The sequence below is a fragment of the Corythoichthys intestinalis genome, chromosome 10 (assembly GCF_030265065.1).
Source record: "Corythoichthys intestinalis isolate RoL2023-P3 chromosome 10, ASM3026506v1, whole genome shotgun sequence".
NCBI lineage: Eukaryota > Metazoa > Chordata > Actinopteri > Syngnathiformes > Syngnathidae > Corythoichthys > Corythoichthys intestinalis.
Window position 1 is genome coordinate 35,877,068 of NC_080404.1, and position 16,396 is coordinate 35,893,463.

The following is a 16,396-nucleotide window of genomic DNA, read 5'->3' on the forward strand; positions in this document are numbered from 1 at the left end:
GTTTCAATCTGACGATTGAAAACTAAAAATAATGCATAACTTCATTTTTTGAAAATATTTACTTAAAAAACACGAATGTATTTAAACTGCACGTCCCGTTATTCTTTAAAATTGTCTTTATGTTTTATAGCAATAAAATTGCGCTGAGTTTAGATAAAACCCTTTTTTATTTAAGATTGAATATTTATAGGGAAAACGAGGAGTAATCCAACTGAGAAACGAATGAAAACTAAAATTTAAAAAAAAAAAAATCTCGTATTTTCTGCTATGCTATTTTCCGTTGTAAAAACGAGTGTTTTCTAACGTGTTCATTATAGCGCATATAAAGTCGACAGAAATCTAAAGAAAATATAGCTGCTAATTTTTCCACACAAAATGCAAAAACAAATGTTCGTGTTTTCCAACAAAATGGTCAATTTAGACATTTTGAAACGAAGAAAAATCATGATGATGAACGATTAAAACTGCATTGGAGAACATTTTTGGAATAAATGCAAATGTCTTGAACAACAAAACGTTTGCTATTTCTGTGTTTGGGTACAAAATAGTTGATTAACTTTTAAAATCTAAAAAATATATATATTATAATCGTGTGCACGCATCTTTACGCAGCATCAAAAAATGTGCTTTTAATTAGTGTACAGCATTTTTAGATTCCAATTTGAAAGGACTAAAATTGTGTTGATATCAACAAAAAACGAAAATGTCTTTCCGAAGCAGACAGGACAGAAAATGAAATCCACCTTAATAAAAATAACAACATTAATAACAGGGCACATAATGAGATTTTGGGACACCCCCCCCCCCCTCATCCCCCCACCAATCGAGATTCCAAAATGGATGCTCCTCACTTCCTCATGAGTGCAGCTGCCACAAATCACCCACGTTCACGCCTTCTTCTTGTGGTGCCGTTGTTTTTTTACGAGCGCACTTGAGCCGCCATTGGCCGCTTAAGCCCATGTGACGGAGCGCGTCTCCCTCTTGCTCGCTTGGCTTTCCGCCGCGTGTGTGGAGGTGGAGACGCGCCCGCTGATGCCTCGACGCCCGCACGGTAACGACTCCTCTCTCGTCACGCACACCCACGCATGCAAGCACATGTGCTTTCTGCACATTTCATTCGATTCGTAAAGTAAAGTTTAAGGCACTACACAATGCTTTTTTTGATTTTTGATTTTTAGGACACTGACATTCAACAGGCGGGAGGATTACAGCATCAGGTAGGGCAATTTTGCAATATTTGCTTAGTTGGGTATCACGCCACATGTACCTGATGTGAGATCATTGTTGAGTTTCTAAAATATTTCTATAATTGGATATTGCATTCATGTATTAAAAATCACAACGTGTGCATGTTTGACGACAATAAACAGACAACTATGCATTAAGAAAAATGTGGTGACGTCACGAGCAGGAAGGGCAAGGGGGAAGTTTGACACAGTGCAATGTGAAAGTGGAAGTGAGATGACATCATCTCGCAATGTGACGTCACTGCCACCTGCAAGGCACAAGGGGGAATAAGCATAATATGAATTTTAATGAATGCAGGCTGGCTGTCGCTATTCTTGCAAGTTAAATCATTGACTGCCATTGACGGCGATAGACGTCCAATCAATTTGTACTGCAGTCAAAATGGATTGGACCTCTGTCGCCGTCAATGTTCGCCCAGGAAAAAAAAAAAAAAAATCTCAAATTCTAATGAAACTTAAATTAATATATGAAAGCATATAAAAGATTTTTTGTGTCACTAAAATAGCCAGATGGCAATACAAGCAACCCCCATTGTCCTTTATGTGCGTTTTGTTGTTTTTTGTTTTTACGAGGGCCTTTTAACTGGGGGTCTCGTTTCAGCAGAGAAACAAAGATGGCAGTATTTTATGTTTTTCCTTTTACAATTGTACATTTCCTATAGGGGGAGGGGGGATACGAGGGAGGGCGTGTGGAGTAGAAACAAAGACAGTATTTCATTAGTGATGCTCACTGGAGCTCAGCTGCATGGCACTGACAGTATTTACAACCTACTGCAATGCGGCAGAGGAACCCTGTGTGTGAGAGTGTGTGTATGAGAGAGTGTGTGTGAGTGCAACAAAGGGGACAAAAGGGATGACAGTGATGCCACACAAACCTTGAAAATTTACACCTGCATGAGACAGACAGATGCAGTCGTTCTGATTGTGGCTTTGTTATGTGTGTATGTGTCTCATGTGTGGGTGTGTGTCCTTGTGTGTAGGATGACAAAAGCGGTGACGTTAACCGAGACGATGGTGAAGAAGACGATGAGCAGCTGCAAATTTGTCACGTAAGCTCATGCACATAACGTTCTATGCATACATGTGCAAAAAGAGCACAAATTCAACTTTAAGATAAAAAAGATATTATTTTTTGCACTATTATGTTTTAATATGAAGTGTCACTTTGAAAGACTTCAAAAGTGATATGAAGTCCTTAGTATAATTTATACTACAAACATCAATCATGCATGTTGCTAAGTCTAAACCACAAGAGGTGCAACAGAACAAGAGTTCTGCCTTTACAAACTTCAAATGCCCATTTTGAAGATGGCCGTCAGAATGCACACGGATGCTATAAACTTGATGGAATTAAAGCTCTATATGTATTTTGGGAACCGTCGATCATAAGGTGATGAATTTCATTTTTCCGAATGATTAGTGAATATCATTTCCTCTGTTAGGCAAATTGTTGAAGGTCCCTCATTGCACAATAGGCCAATCTTTTTTTTTTTTTTTTTAAATAATCTGGCAACACTGCAGAGGTGCACAGGTAACGCCCATTTTTCTAAAGCGCAGTTTGCTGTTGTTAGTATTGTCCACTAGGGAGCGCTAAAAGACAAAGAATGGTAGTGCGCACTGCAGACAGTGATGTTTCATTCAATGCTTTCTCATTTGGAGTTTTAACCAGAAGTTACTTCATGTTTGCCGCGGCATTTATGTCATGTTATGATACACGATGGTGATATTTATTTGCAAAAACAATGAATGCAACCCCGTGGAGAGCTACAATAGACACTCTAAGGCAGAAAGATAAAGCCACTTAGGAAAAATGAAGAAGTAAGAACGGATTTTCAAAATGTGAATAACAAATGTTGAATTACATTTTGTTGAACATTTAAAAGATTATTTATTGTCCTTAAATGTTTTATATACATTTATTTTATGAACCTATGGACAAAGGAGGGAGTTCCACACACGCACACACGGTCACAGCGCCACTTCATCTGACTTCCACCAGGATGCGTTCACAACCAATGGAAAATTGAGACACTTTAAACAGGTCATTAATTAGCAAGTACGGTTCAATACGCCACATCAAAATAGGGTTGTTGCTGAATTTGCATGAATATATTTTACAATTCAGCATTTTCATTTTTTTTTTCTTTAAAACAGTCGTTTGGACACAGATTCAGGTTGGACCTTTGTTGTAGTTTGGCACGCATACACACATAGAAACATACACATAAACACACAACTTCACTCGGTTTGATGTAGGGGGTGTTTTTGCAGCATTTGGCGCAACAGTACAAACACGTTGGCCGACACACCCCAACACGCACGAACACCCAGGCGTGTGTTTGTGTATTTTCACAGCGCCTACTTTATGACTTTATTGCTCCCCATCTAAGGAAATCAAAGCAGGAAACAAATGTTCCAGCATTCCAGGGGCATCCGGAAAAGTGCAAAAATAGTCGTTTAGTGTTGTTTGGACAACTAGGCAGGGAACGGGGTCTAAGTAGACGTCTGGAGGTGCACGCGCGCGTATACATGGGCAACCTTTATAACACGTAAACACGTCAGTTGACAAGAAATGTAGGCGTAGGCGTGGAAACACAATGGAATACTACTACTACTACTACTATTACTACTACTACTACTACTAATAATAATAACAATTATTCACATTAGGTAACGATCGCTGCCCTCTGAGTCTAAATGGATTGGACGTCTATAACTGTCAATGGGTGTTAATGACTTCATGCCCAAGCAGATACAAAAATGCTTTTTCCCGCCAAGCTTTCCCTCCCAGAGTAATTATTGGGCCGCGTATGGGATAGGTGAAAAAAGGCGAGGGAGTGAACACGTGATAGCAATAAAGTGTGTTTTATTGCCGGTGGCGTGACAGGCCCCAAAATATAACTCAGACGGTAGCCGACAGGCGACCACATCGCATCTGTGGCCACAAATGCCCCGAAGAAATAGTCCTGGAGTCGCCATGCCTGCACGGAGGACGCGCACGGTCCAACTCGTAAACGAGACCGGGAGGGACTTTTCATATTCATATATCTTTTGAAATATGGAAGGGGTGGGGGAGACGGGGGGGGGGGGGGATTGGTGGTCCGGGGAGCCTGTATTGACCCGGGTGGGATGAGCGAGGGGGTCCACAGATCCACCTGTGCTTCAAATATGCCCATCCAATTAAGTCACTCGGTCTGCAAGGAGAGACAAGCGTGGACGTCCACTCAAACTCGCGGACCACAAGCCGGCTGCAGGTGACACTCAGGCTGGTAAGAAAGCAACAGTTATTGCTTCATTAAATACTTCCACTTTTGGATTGTGTATTTTTCTTATAATGTTTGATCGTGTATTTAGTATTTCTTACGAATATAGTAGTAATAGTAGTAATTTTGAAAATGTTCTCATAATATACAGCTATAAGAGACAAACTAAAAAACGTGCCAAACAACAATATTTACAATTTGAGGTTAGAATGGAACGACATTTCAATTCTCCTATACAAATAAAAATCAAGCAGCTGATCGTTTTGCAGTGGTCTCTTTATATTTTTCCCTATATTTGTACTGTAAAAACATGGATTAGTTTTATATTTTATACATTAATAATGAGCATTTAAAAATGTATGATCAGTAATCACAGGAAACATCTGATTTAAACTGCTTAATTTTAATATATTAACTCTTCAGACGGTATAACCTTAAATCTCCCTATATTGCTCATATATTTGTTTAGCATAATTGTTTGCTTTAAGAAAAATGAAAACAGTTCTAGTACAATACTATAACATGTATATTTTTATTTACATCTCAAATTAAAAAGAAATGCGCAATACATGTGTGGATTTTTCTCCGAGAATATTGTTTTGGTAATTTGAAAAGTCACATTTGAAAAAAAATGCCGTATATATGGTGTAACATGAATATTGCTTCTGAAAATACATATGATTAAACTCAGTGTATCCAATTAAAATAGGCGAAAATGTCCCGTCGTGCTCGTCCCGTGTGGATGTTTTTGTGGAAGCGTGACACGTATCAGCATATTTTTGTTTTTTCACATGTGCTCTTGCAGTCTGCGCGTATATATCAAACAGGAGTGTGGTAGTATCACGTTGTAAAACGACAGAACACGGACTATGGGATTTCGAAGTCATAAAACTTCAATGTTCAGCACGTCAAATGATTCGGCTCAAGGTTTATGTCTTGACATGCTTGCTGCTCTTGTGAGGCATTCGTCATGAGTCCATTTAAAAAGGGGGATATTTATGTTCTTGTAAAATATAGTACGCGATAAACGACATCGTTTGAATGAAGAAAGTGGATATTTTACTTTGAAAACGTGAGTGGCTTTTGCGACACAAAGCGATTTCGGCGGTCACCCCAAGACGATGCCACTGCGGGCAGAAGGGGTCGCGCGAGTTAATGTCTAAACCGGCTTGGAGTGGCGCTCCCAGCCCGGCTTTGACCCGACTGCAGGCCCGGGGGCGGAGGGGTGAGCCGGCGGTCAGCCTGTCTAAGATGAAAAAGTGAAACGACCCCCGAGAGGAAGAAAAGCCACCATCTGAATGGTTTTTTTAAGCGTACTATCACGCACAGTGGCTGTCTGCATGGTGTAAGACCCGCGTCAAATCGCATATATATGCAATAAGCATCATCATTTATTATGGTTATGGACGTACAGTTTATTTTCTCATAAAACTGTGCAAAAAGGTGCACCCAGTTTGTTGTTTGAACCCATGCACAATGCGGTACAATGGGCAACAATGGCCGAGCGACTCCTCAACTCTGCGTGCTCACCCCCATGCTGCCCCCATCCGCGCTGTCCTGGACTAATTTAATGGTCGGTCCGGTGAAGCAGCGGTCAACGCTTCGGATTGACCCTGCGGCGACCCACTCGGCAGCTAGGTTACATTCTAGCACAAGAATGCTCTCTTTTCAGCTCCCGTTGTTGTTGTTGTTGGTGTTGTTGTTCCTTTTTTAAAAAGGAGGGGGGTGCTGCAAAGTTCACAGCTATTCAAAAGGTGTGTGCAGTTGATGACCACACTGAGAAAAAAAAGAGCGAAGAGGGGCTGAAATAATGCAAAGGGGGGAAAAAATGAAAATGTTCACCCCTTTTTTTTCCTGGCACTGAAGGCTTGGATTAATAGTCCCGTGCTGAAAGCATTTGTGCTGCCTAAAGCATCATTATTCAAACACATCCATTAGGACTTTTTCGTCAATTTACTTTTGTTTTGGGTGGCATTTAAGCTTTAAAATTCTACTTTTTGTTCTAACAGCGATTTAGAATGGAATGGAATAAACCTGAGTTAGTCCCACGTTACTTCCAAAATGTGCTTAAAAACATATCTATACTGTAGAAACATGAGAGCAAAAAAAAAAAAAAAAAGAAAAGCCTTACATTAATTAATTAAACATTCTATAGGGATTGGGTGTTGTTGATAAGCAAAAAATAGTATCGATACACGAGGATTCAAGAAAAAAAATGTTTTTTTTGTTTTTTTTTTCTGTCAAATGACTTTAGTAATTTCAAATTGAAAAGTATTTTGGCATCAAATATTTTGTTTCATTAATGTTGCGGACTGATTTGTAAATTGCCTTGAAGTCCAGTAATCGCTTAAATCATTGTTATGTTGAATAGTGATATAATATTCTCGATATCTGATTCCAAGATTTGATTTTGTTATATTTGTTTGAGCTGAAAACAGACCAAAACTCTTGGTTTGACGACCACAGTGTTTCTTAAACAAAACCGTAAATAGTTTTAAAACATTTCTCATGATGGATTATTCTGAAACGGCAGTCAATTTCAGAAAATTGTGTTCAGTTTTGAAGGCTGCAGCACATTTTTGGGGGGGTTGGGGGGGCTGAATGTAACACTTAACTGATTGACTATGTTGACAAACACTTGTAAGGGAATCATTTGTACGAAAAAATGAAAATACTGAGAATGCAATTCAGTCAGAAATTGTTAGCAAATACTGAAAATTTCGCCAGTGGCATCGAAAATTATTTTTCATTGCCAACCTTCTTGGTTTAAATGGATTGGACTTCTGTTGGCAACAATGGTAAAAGATGAGTTAAAGTAAAAACAACATCAACAACAACAAAAAACGCCAAAACGTTTGAGAGCCTGGAAAATGCAAATGATAACCATACTCAGATGCAGGGGTGTCCAAACCGGCCCTCAAGGACTACTGTGGGTCCTTGTTTTTTTTTTTTTTTTTTTCAATCGAGCACAGACAGTTTAACCGATGAATTTTCTGCTAAAACGGCAGCACCTGAATGAAATCAACTGATTATATTTGTAAGACATCAGATTGGTGTCGTCTCATTTTCTTGGAATGAAATTCAGCACCCACTGTGGCCCTATGTGGAATAGTTTGGACACCCCTGCTCAAACGATTTCAGTCAAGAGTCAAAAGAAAAAGCAGTTGTAATACTGAGTTTATAAAGCGACATCGCCAACTCCTGGCCTGGCATGCACATTACAAATGATAAGTCGATTTCATAAATTGGTAGGAGTTTATTTCCATGTTATGTAGACTCCAAAGCCACAAAAGGTGAATTTGATTCAATATTGTTGGTGTCCAGTGAAAAACATGTTTCTCCAAACTTTTAGTCGTTTTAAGTTTTATCCCAAATACCAAGAACACCTTTAAGTTACCTTTTGGATACAACATTTTAAACTAAAGATTTAGATAGTTCACAATTGTGAAAAGGTTGAACTGTATCATCATCATTCAAGACCAGAACCTGAAGTTACCATGTGTTCATGTGTTTATTATCCATGCGCACGCATAATGACTTCAGCCTTGTGGTTGGACGCTCGTTTGCTTTGACAGACGATTTCCTTCGTTCAAAGGAACAAACAGGACTAAAACAGCAAATGGTTCATGATCTTTACTATTTATTGAGTTGATTCTGATTTTCTGAACTGGTAATTGCTATTTTTTTCCACTGGCTTCCATTAACGACCATACACGTCCAATCCATTTTAACTATGAAGGTTGGCAGCGATCATTCACTGCCACTTCCCTCCCAGTCAAAATGAATAGGACATCTATATCTGTCAATGGCAGTGAGTGGGTACTCTTCTGCTGAATACAATGACTATCACTCACATCAAAAGTTCAGCATTATCAAGAGATGGAATTGCTCATTACCATTATTGTCTCTGAAGAATATACAAATAAGTAACAAAAGTAAAGGAACATACTCGTCTCTGCTTTCACTGCCACTGATGGGCATATTCATCGATTATGGCTAGTGGTGGAGAAGGGTCGAATGCTGCTTCATTATGAAATTTAAGCTTGGAAACAAATCTATTGCTTCAAAACTGATGGCAACACAGTTTTGTAAGGCCACTTCAGTTTTTCTGCATGGAAAAATAGAAGCACTTTGATATAACCAGCCATGTTGTACTGCTGATTATTGCAAAACAAACAAACAAGCAAACAAACAAACAACGTATTAAATGCTTAAACTTTTCTTTCCCCAATAGTGATTTATTTTCCATAATCACAATGTAAGATCTCTCCAAAAGGACCATGCCTACCCTGAGTGTTTTTCTATATGTTATATTGGACATGAATTAAAGTTTAACCTTAACACATGACCATTAATCGCAATTGTCTTTGTTGCTTTAATGAATTCAAAACAAGCCAGCTTTTTCGTGTCAGCTTATGTTAAAAATCCTACTAAAGCTTCATGCTTTTCAAACACTGTTGGCCTGAAGATTCTTTTAGGATGTTGAGTGTGAGTTTTTGGCATGTTGAAGCAACACATGTAAGAAAAGCCTTAAGGCAAAGAATGGTGTTGACGGTCTTCATAGGGGTCACCGGCACGAGATGCTGTCACCGTGCAGGAAGCAGCGGCAGCATGCATGCATCGCCTATAAATACCCTGTAGAACCGAATGTGTGTGGACTTGCTCGGTCACAGATTGGGTTCTAGGGGAGTCTATGGGCGGCGACTAACCATCTTATCACAAGCAGGACAAGCCCCAAGAAGTGCTGTTTTGTGTTGTCTGTTCGGTTGTTTTATTTTCCACTTGGCGGGAAGATTCAATGACAGGACCGATGGATGTCAAGTCACTTTTAATGCCATTACGCAACCTTAGATTTATCTTTGTATATACTGGGAGCAACAGGGAGAAAAAAACGAAAATGCTGTAATTCGCATGCCAGGCCTGTAGTTGGCAATCTCACACACATTTGCTTGTATAGCACAGGGTGAGTTTTAAACAGCAAAACATGAATATTGCTTTGTTTGACTTTACTATTCACTTTGAAGAGTAAAAGCTAAAAAATGTGGAAAAGTGAACATTTCCGTGACCTTTTAAACACTTACCAATGTGTCTTTTCTTAAATGGACAAGCATAGTGACAGAAAAGTACTGGCTGAATAGAATAAAATACACTTTTGGTTAGTTTTGTGCTTTGTGGATTTGAAGCGAAAATTAAAAAAAGAAAATAATAAATAAATAAAATAAAACAATAAAATTGAGTCTTTCCGTTTCAGAGATGACTTGTGAGTACAATGATCCCTCATTTTTCGCGGTTAATGGGGACAGCACCCCCCCTCCCAAGCGAAAATTTTAAATCCGCGAAGTAGAGGCGGAGCTTATTTACATTTTTTTTTTTAAATGGGTGTATTTATTCAGATTTAACAGCATTGGAAAGAAATACATATAAGACATGTTTCCCCTATGTTTCCCAAATTACAATTTATTTAAAAAAAACAAACAAAAAAAACCCCAAGTCAAACCAAAAATAAAAAACAAAAACAAACCTTAAACGGCACTGCAAATTTAGTAATTATGACATAAATGAGATCTATAAAAGGAAACAATCATTTGTATGTGTATACATGCATATAAACATCTTAAAAAAAACAAAAAAAAAACAGTATTTATTGATTTATTTTTAATAGGAAAAAAATCTGCGATGCACTGAGGGGGCGAAGTTTGAAGCGCGACATTGCGAGGGATCACTGTATAAACTTTTTGGAAAACCATATACTTTAAATCAGCTTTCAAATTTCTTTCAACTTTCAGATTACCAAATTAGAACTATCATGGAAGCAACACTTTTTTGCTTATCATGCTAAAGCACAGTTGCAGAAATATGGTATTTTATGGCAAACACATTTTAACAATCTGCCAATTTTCCCTTTTACAGGTTCCAACAATTGTGAAAATTATACACTTTACACAACAATTTTCCTTATAAGAGCTGTTTCAAGTATACTTAACAGCTCTTTTCAGATAGGGTGGAAGCTAAACAAATCATTAAAATAAATATTAATTTGATCAATTTTCTGATAAATCAATTAAATACTGCACCACTATACACACTTCAGTAATCCCATGAATTAATTCAAACAAGAATTTCTGTTTAAGTTTCAAGGCATTTGTCAGCCATTTCTACCAAAATTGCATTCTTTGTATTCTTTCCCTAAAATCATTTGCTGCTATTGTGGGCGATAGATGTCCAAACCATTTTAACTTAAAGGAGCTGGTAGTGAATGATCATTTTTGTGCCACTGAGAGCGATAAAAGTCCAATCCGTTTTTACTGCACTATGGCAGGAATGTTCGCTGCCAGCCCTCACAGTGAAAATAGATTGAACCTCTTATCACAGCCATTGGCAGTAGAGATGTCCCGATCCGATCGATCGGGTCTGATCACGTCATTTTCAAAGTATCGGAATCGGCAAAAAAATATCGGACATGCCTTTTTTAAATATATGTATATATTTTTTAATTAAATCGTTTTCTAATTGTATTTAACGTTACAGACATAATATGTTACACTCATCCAGAGTCTTTAGTTTAGCCTTAAGGTAGAGTTATCAAATTTATCCCGTTAACGGCGGTAATTACTTTTTTTAAAAATTTATCTCGTTGAAATATTTAACGCAATTAACACATGCGCTGCACGACCCATTCACGCATTGTTGCGTTCAATCTGTAATGACGCTGTTTTACCTATATATATAGAGCTAAAAGGCAGCGTAAAATAGAGTGAATTTTGGCAGCCTTTGGAACCTTTTTTTAATTGGCTAAAGCCTTACAATCCCTCTCCCTACGATTAGAAATATTGTGGGAAGCAATGTGGGGAAGAAAGGTAGTAATTGATCTTTTTCTTAACACCCTATGTTATTTCCCAACGCAGAGAAGATATATCAATTGGTACTACTACGCACAGTCATGGTTGCACTTCCCATCATGCATTTGGGCAGAACAGTTAAATGGCTACAGTATCATTTACTGAAAGCTCAACAAATACACTAGATGGCAATATTTAGTCACAATATATAAAGTCATTTATCCTTTAAGAATTACAAGTCTTTATCCGTGGATCCCTCTCACAGAAAGAATGTTAATAATGTAAATGCCATCTTGAGGATTTATTGTCATAATAAACAAATACAGTACTTATGTACTGTATGTTGAATGTATATATTTGTCCGAGTTTTATTCATTTTTTTCTTAATGCATTGCCAAAATGTATATGATCGGGAAAAATTATCAGGAATGATTGGAATTGAATCGGGAAGAAAAAAAAAGCAATCGGATCGGGAAATATCGGGATCGGCAGATACTCAAACTAAAATGATCGGAATCGGATCGGGAGCAAAAAAACATGATCGGAACAACCCTAATTGGCATTGAATGCCATTTTTGCATCTCAGATTGCTGTGCTCTCTACTCATTAAGGCAAAAACAATTAGAAATTACTGCGGTTATTTTGACGTAATAAAATCCTTCCCTTTTATTATGTTATTATTGCCTCCTGCATGTAATGTGCCAATTAGATAAGAAAAGCGGGCAAAGGTTCCCTCTAAGCAAAAAGGCATCAGGCGTGATTTCAACAAATCTCTCTCTGATCTTATCGGCTTCATTAATGAGTATATGGAAGCCAAATGACAAACAGATAGTTAGACTTGCACTGCAGGGTCAGCCAAAACGCAATAAAAGCCCAAAGCATGCCAAACAATACTTTAACCATATGCACGAGTGAGTGATTATTTTGGAGGGTGTTTAGAATGACTATCATTTATTTTTCTTGGTGTGAGGGCTCAATTTAGCCACTTTTTGGTTTTTCAAAGCACATCATTTTTTAAAAACGCCTCCACACGATTACTTTTCCCAATGCATCATTTTTCCAACGTGGCTTTTATATGGAGACGCTGATGATGATGATGGTGAGATGGTGAACGGGACACCTCGGCTTGACCCCGTCCCGCAACAAAGCCAGCTACTAGTCACTGTCTGGGGGCCTTTTTGTCCCATTCTTGTGTGCGTGCCCTCTGTGAAGCGGTCACGTTTTGTTGTGCGCCCTTTGACTGCATGCGGCCACAAGGCCAAATATGGCCCCTGCGTCCCTTCAATATGGGCCCGATTAATTTTTCAGATCGGGGGCCCCATCTGTGTGGATAGAAAAAGTCATAAATCTACTGTGCGTGCAGTTCAATAAGAAAAGGGGGGGGGGGGGGGGGGTAGATGGATGGCCTCATATAGATAAAGATAAATAATGACGCAGCACTTCCAATCTAAAAACATCCAATTTTCCAATTTAGCCCCGCCAGCAAACCTTCATGAAGTCAATTAGGAACCGCTTTATTCTATATTTCTCATAGGTGTATAGCAGCGCCAAAAAAGCGACGTCTCCCATTGGCTGAGGGGCAGGGTCACGTGCTCCTCACGGCAGTCCGTCTATTTGACAGCCTTGGGGTGGCTCGATGCCAGAGGGGGGAAAGGGGGCCACAGGGCGAAGGGGTAGAGTGAGAGAGAGAGGAAAAAGAAAAATTAGTATTCTCCTACCAACCTCGCTATAAATCAATCATGGAGTCCTACGCGGTGAGCTGCAAATACGCCGAGCCGCACTTCCCGTCTTGCGAGCAAGATTACAGTCATTTCACTGACCAAGGGGGGTACTACAACAGCCCCCAGGACTGTGGAACGTACGGCGGCGGCCGCTACCACCAGCCAACCGCCGAGCCGGGATACCCGCAGCAGCCAACCGCCTATGAACATTCCTTGCAGACGCAGCTGCAGCCTCAACCGCGAGAGGATGCTGAGCGGCTGCCCCAGCAAGGTGCGCCCTTCCCGGGCTACGACCAGCACGAAGACGCCACCGGTGGAGGGAAGGAAGGCGGCTTCGGGGAGATGTGGATGACGTGCGCCAGTAAACCCGCTCAGGTGCAGAGGAGAAGCGTTGCGGGAGGGGGCCACCAGCCCAGAGACAAGCCGCCCATCGTGGTGTATCCATGGATGAAGAAGGTGCATATCGCCCACGGTGAGGAAGGCCGCACTTTCTAAACACCCTGGAGGTCATTTTGCTGTTTATTATTATTATTTTTTCTCCCTCTTGCCCCCCAGCAGCTCATCTAACACCCATCCACGCACACACTCATTCACACACAAACCCTCGTTGTAGTGTTTTGTCCATTTGGGAGCAGCATTTCTTGTGGTGAGTTATTTATGATCGCAGTGAGAGTCAGGCAGAATTACAGCCACTATAAACTTTTATGGCTCTGCCGCGTTTTGTGTGTGCGCGCACGCGCGTGTGTATGTGTGTGTGTGTGCGCGCGCCCGCTCGCCTTTCCAGTGAACAAAGAGATGCATGTTAATAGACCAAAATGGTTTCTAAACAGTTTGTTGGTCAACCGCAAATGGACACACAAACACTTTAAAACTACAATTAAGAGGGATATGAATCTTCGTTAGGGGAAAATGACTTACATTTACAGATCGTTTAATAAAGACACTAAGAGTTTAAAAAAAAAAAAAGGAAATAAATAAGCATATATATATATATATATATATATATATATATATATATATATATATATATATTTGGAAAGGGTCTGTATAGAAATAAAAGCTAAAATATTTGACAGAAATATCAATATGGTTTTATGTTTTATGGCCTCTATATCAATAATATTTCACAATTTAAAAATAGTATTGCAAAATAATATTGCTTTCAAACAAACAGACACATACGTATACACTGTGTATATATATATAACATTGATGTACAGTTACATAATAAAATAACACACATGCACGCACATAAACGAAGCGTGTTAGCAACGGGGGGCAGCATAAGAAAAAATACAGACTGTTGATTTTATTTATAAGTGTATACTTTTTAAAGCTCTACATAATAAAGAGCCCTTTATTTTAGATCAATCTCAGTTAACCAGTTTCACTTTTAATCTATTGCCAAATTACATTATTTGCATTTGCATTTAATGCTCTGTGGTCATTTCATTGTAAATATCCGTATAATTTACATCGTGATGTAATCATTGATGGCTATGTACATACTTTTTTTTGGGCTGCACGCTGCCAGCCCCTCCTACTCAAAACGGATTGGACGTCTATCGCCGTCAATGTCACCGAAAACATGATCGTTCACTGTCTGTCCTCCCGACCATTTTAAAGTAAATTGGATGTTTGTTGCAGTCAACGGCATGAGTAAATATTAATTGAAAATTCGACCAATTGACGTCACGCCGTCCATCTGTGTCCCGCAGTGAACCCGAACCATCCCGGCCCTGAGCCCAAGCGTCTGCGCACGGCCTACACGCGTCAGCAAGTTTTGGAGCTGGAGAAAGAGTTCCACTTTAGTCGCTACCTGACTCGCCGCCGTCGCTTGGAAGTGGCGCACGCGCTCTGCCTTTCAGAGCGTCAGGTCAAGGTTTGGTTCCAGAACCGGCGCATGCGCTGGAAGAAGGACAACAAGCTGCCCAACACTAAGGGACGCAGCAAGGCCAAGAAAGGTGTCGACAAAGCGGCCGTCCAGGTGTGACATGCAGTGAGAAGCCCCGAAATGACGATCCACATTCCTCAAACGTCTATTTAGCCTTATATAGCCTAGTTACGTCATCATTTTTTCTTCATTGTGTGTTTTGGAGAGAACAGGGTTTTTTTTCCCGAAATAATTATTATTAATATTATTGTTTCTACAGGGTACAAAATACAGGGTTGTATAAGAGTGTATGCACGTGACCAAATTTTTTTGGAAGGACAAAGATGACACGCACACACATCACCGACAGACGCACACGCGACAAATGGTCAACACACACACGCACATACACAGCTGAGCTCCAAAAGGTTTGCATATTTGTCTCAGGGTTTCCTTACAGGGTTTTGAAGTCCATCCAGCACCTACATACAAAGAATTTTAATTGTTTTTCATTTCTGATTTTGTTATTTCAGTGTAATATGCTATATTTTGCATCTGTCAATACTTATTATTTTGTATTATGTGTATGTTTCAAAGCGTATTTTATTCTTGGTAGCAGCAAATGTGTGTCCTTTTGTATGTGGGCAAAAAAAACACCCGATGTACGATTTTTATATGTGGAAAAAAAGGTTTTGATAACAAAAAATCTTGGATTAAGTAAATAAAAGCTTTACACTACTGTTTTTGTCTCGATGTCTTGCACCAACACATGGTTTAAAAAGAAAAAATACACCTCAAAAGAACATTTGTAATTAAAGTGATACTTGCAAATAAAGCATTATTCCAATAAAATATAAAACAATGTCAAGTAAAGAAATATGCGAACAAAAGTTTTAAATCTATGTATTTTGAGAAGAAAAAAATACATGTCAAAAGAACATTTGTAAATAAAGTATTAATTGGAAACAAAGCATTATTTCAATAAAATATAAAACTGTCAAGTAAAGAAATATGCGAACAAAAGTTTGAAATCTACGTATTTTGCGTAAAAATGTATAGGGAATAAACTCTTCCATATAGGTTCAAATGAGAGAACAATCGTGTTAATAGAATTTAAAGTCTGTGTTTGGTGTGAACACGTTCGAAATATATTTAAACAAAAGGTAGATTTAAACAGACCCGCACTTATATAAACAAAAGGCTCAATTTTGTAGGAAAACGCTGCAAATGTTCCTTGTTCAAGATATAGTGACTAAAAGGGAACTCCTAATTGAACATTTATTAAAAGTAAATCGTGTGGAAATTTCACGAATAAAGAAAATTAAAATAAGGCAATAAACACCTGGGAATACATTTTAAAACCAATATAAACCTTTCTCTAAAAACATTTCAAATACTTCAAATACAATTAAAAAAAAAAAAAAAAACACTTTAGTGACGAGCAAATGAATCC

General features: G+C 38.8%; 1 protein-coding gene and 1 long non-coding RNA gene across 2 annotated transcripts; both read left to right on the forward strand.

Moving 5' to 3' along the window:
• The first annotated feature begins 905 nt into the window (after positions 1 to 905).
• Positions 906 to 2,296, forward strand: LOC130923362 (uncharacterized). The gene is made up of 3 exons (XR_009064694.1): positions 906 to 1,051; positions 1,179 to 1,217; positions 2,228 to 2,296. It is a non-coding gene; the product is annotated as an uncharacterized LOC130923362 (long non-coding RNA).
• Positions 2,297 to 13,045: 10,749 nt separating this feature from the next.
• Positions 13,046 to 15,661, forward strand: LOC130923361 (homeobox protein Hox-D4b-like). The gene is made up of 2 exons (XM_057849025.1): positions 13,046 to 13,542; positions 14,789 to 15,661. Exons 1-2 carry the CDS (start codon positions 13,089 to 13,091, stop codon positions 15,061 to 15,063), a joined length of 729 nt encoding a protein of 242 aa, XP_057705008.1. The 5' UTR covers positions 13,046 to 13,088; the 3' UTR covers positions 15,064 to 15,661.
• The last annotated feature ends 735 nt before the right edge of the window (positions 15,662 to 16,396 follow it).

Coding starts and splice junctions, on each gene's coding strand:
- LOC130923361 (XM_057849025.1), top strand. CDS start 13,089: ATGGAGTCCTACGCGGTGAGCTGCAAATACGCCGAGCCGCACTTCCCG. Junction 13,543..14,788: donor GAAGGTGCATATCGCCCACG/GTGAGGAAGGCC, acceptor TGTGTCCCGCAG/TGAACCCGAACCATCCCGGC.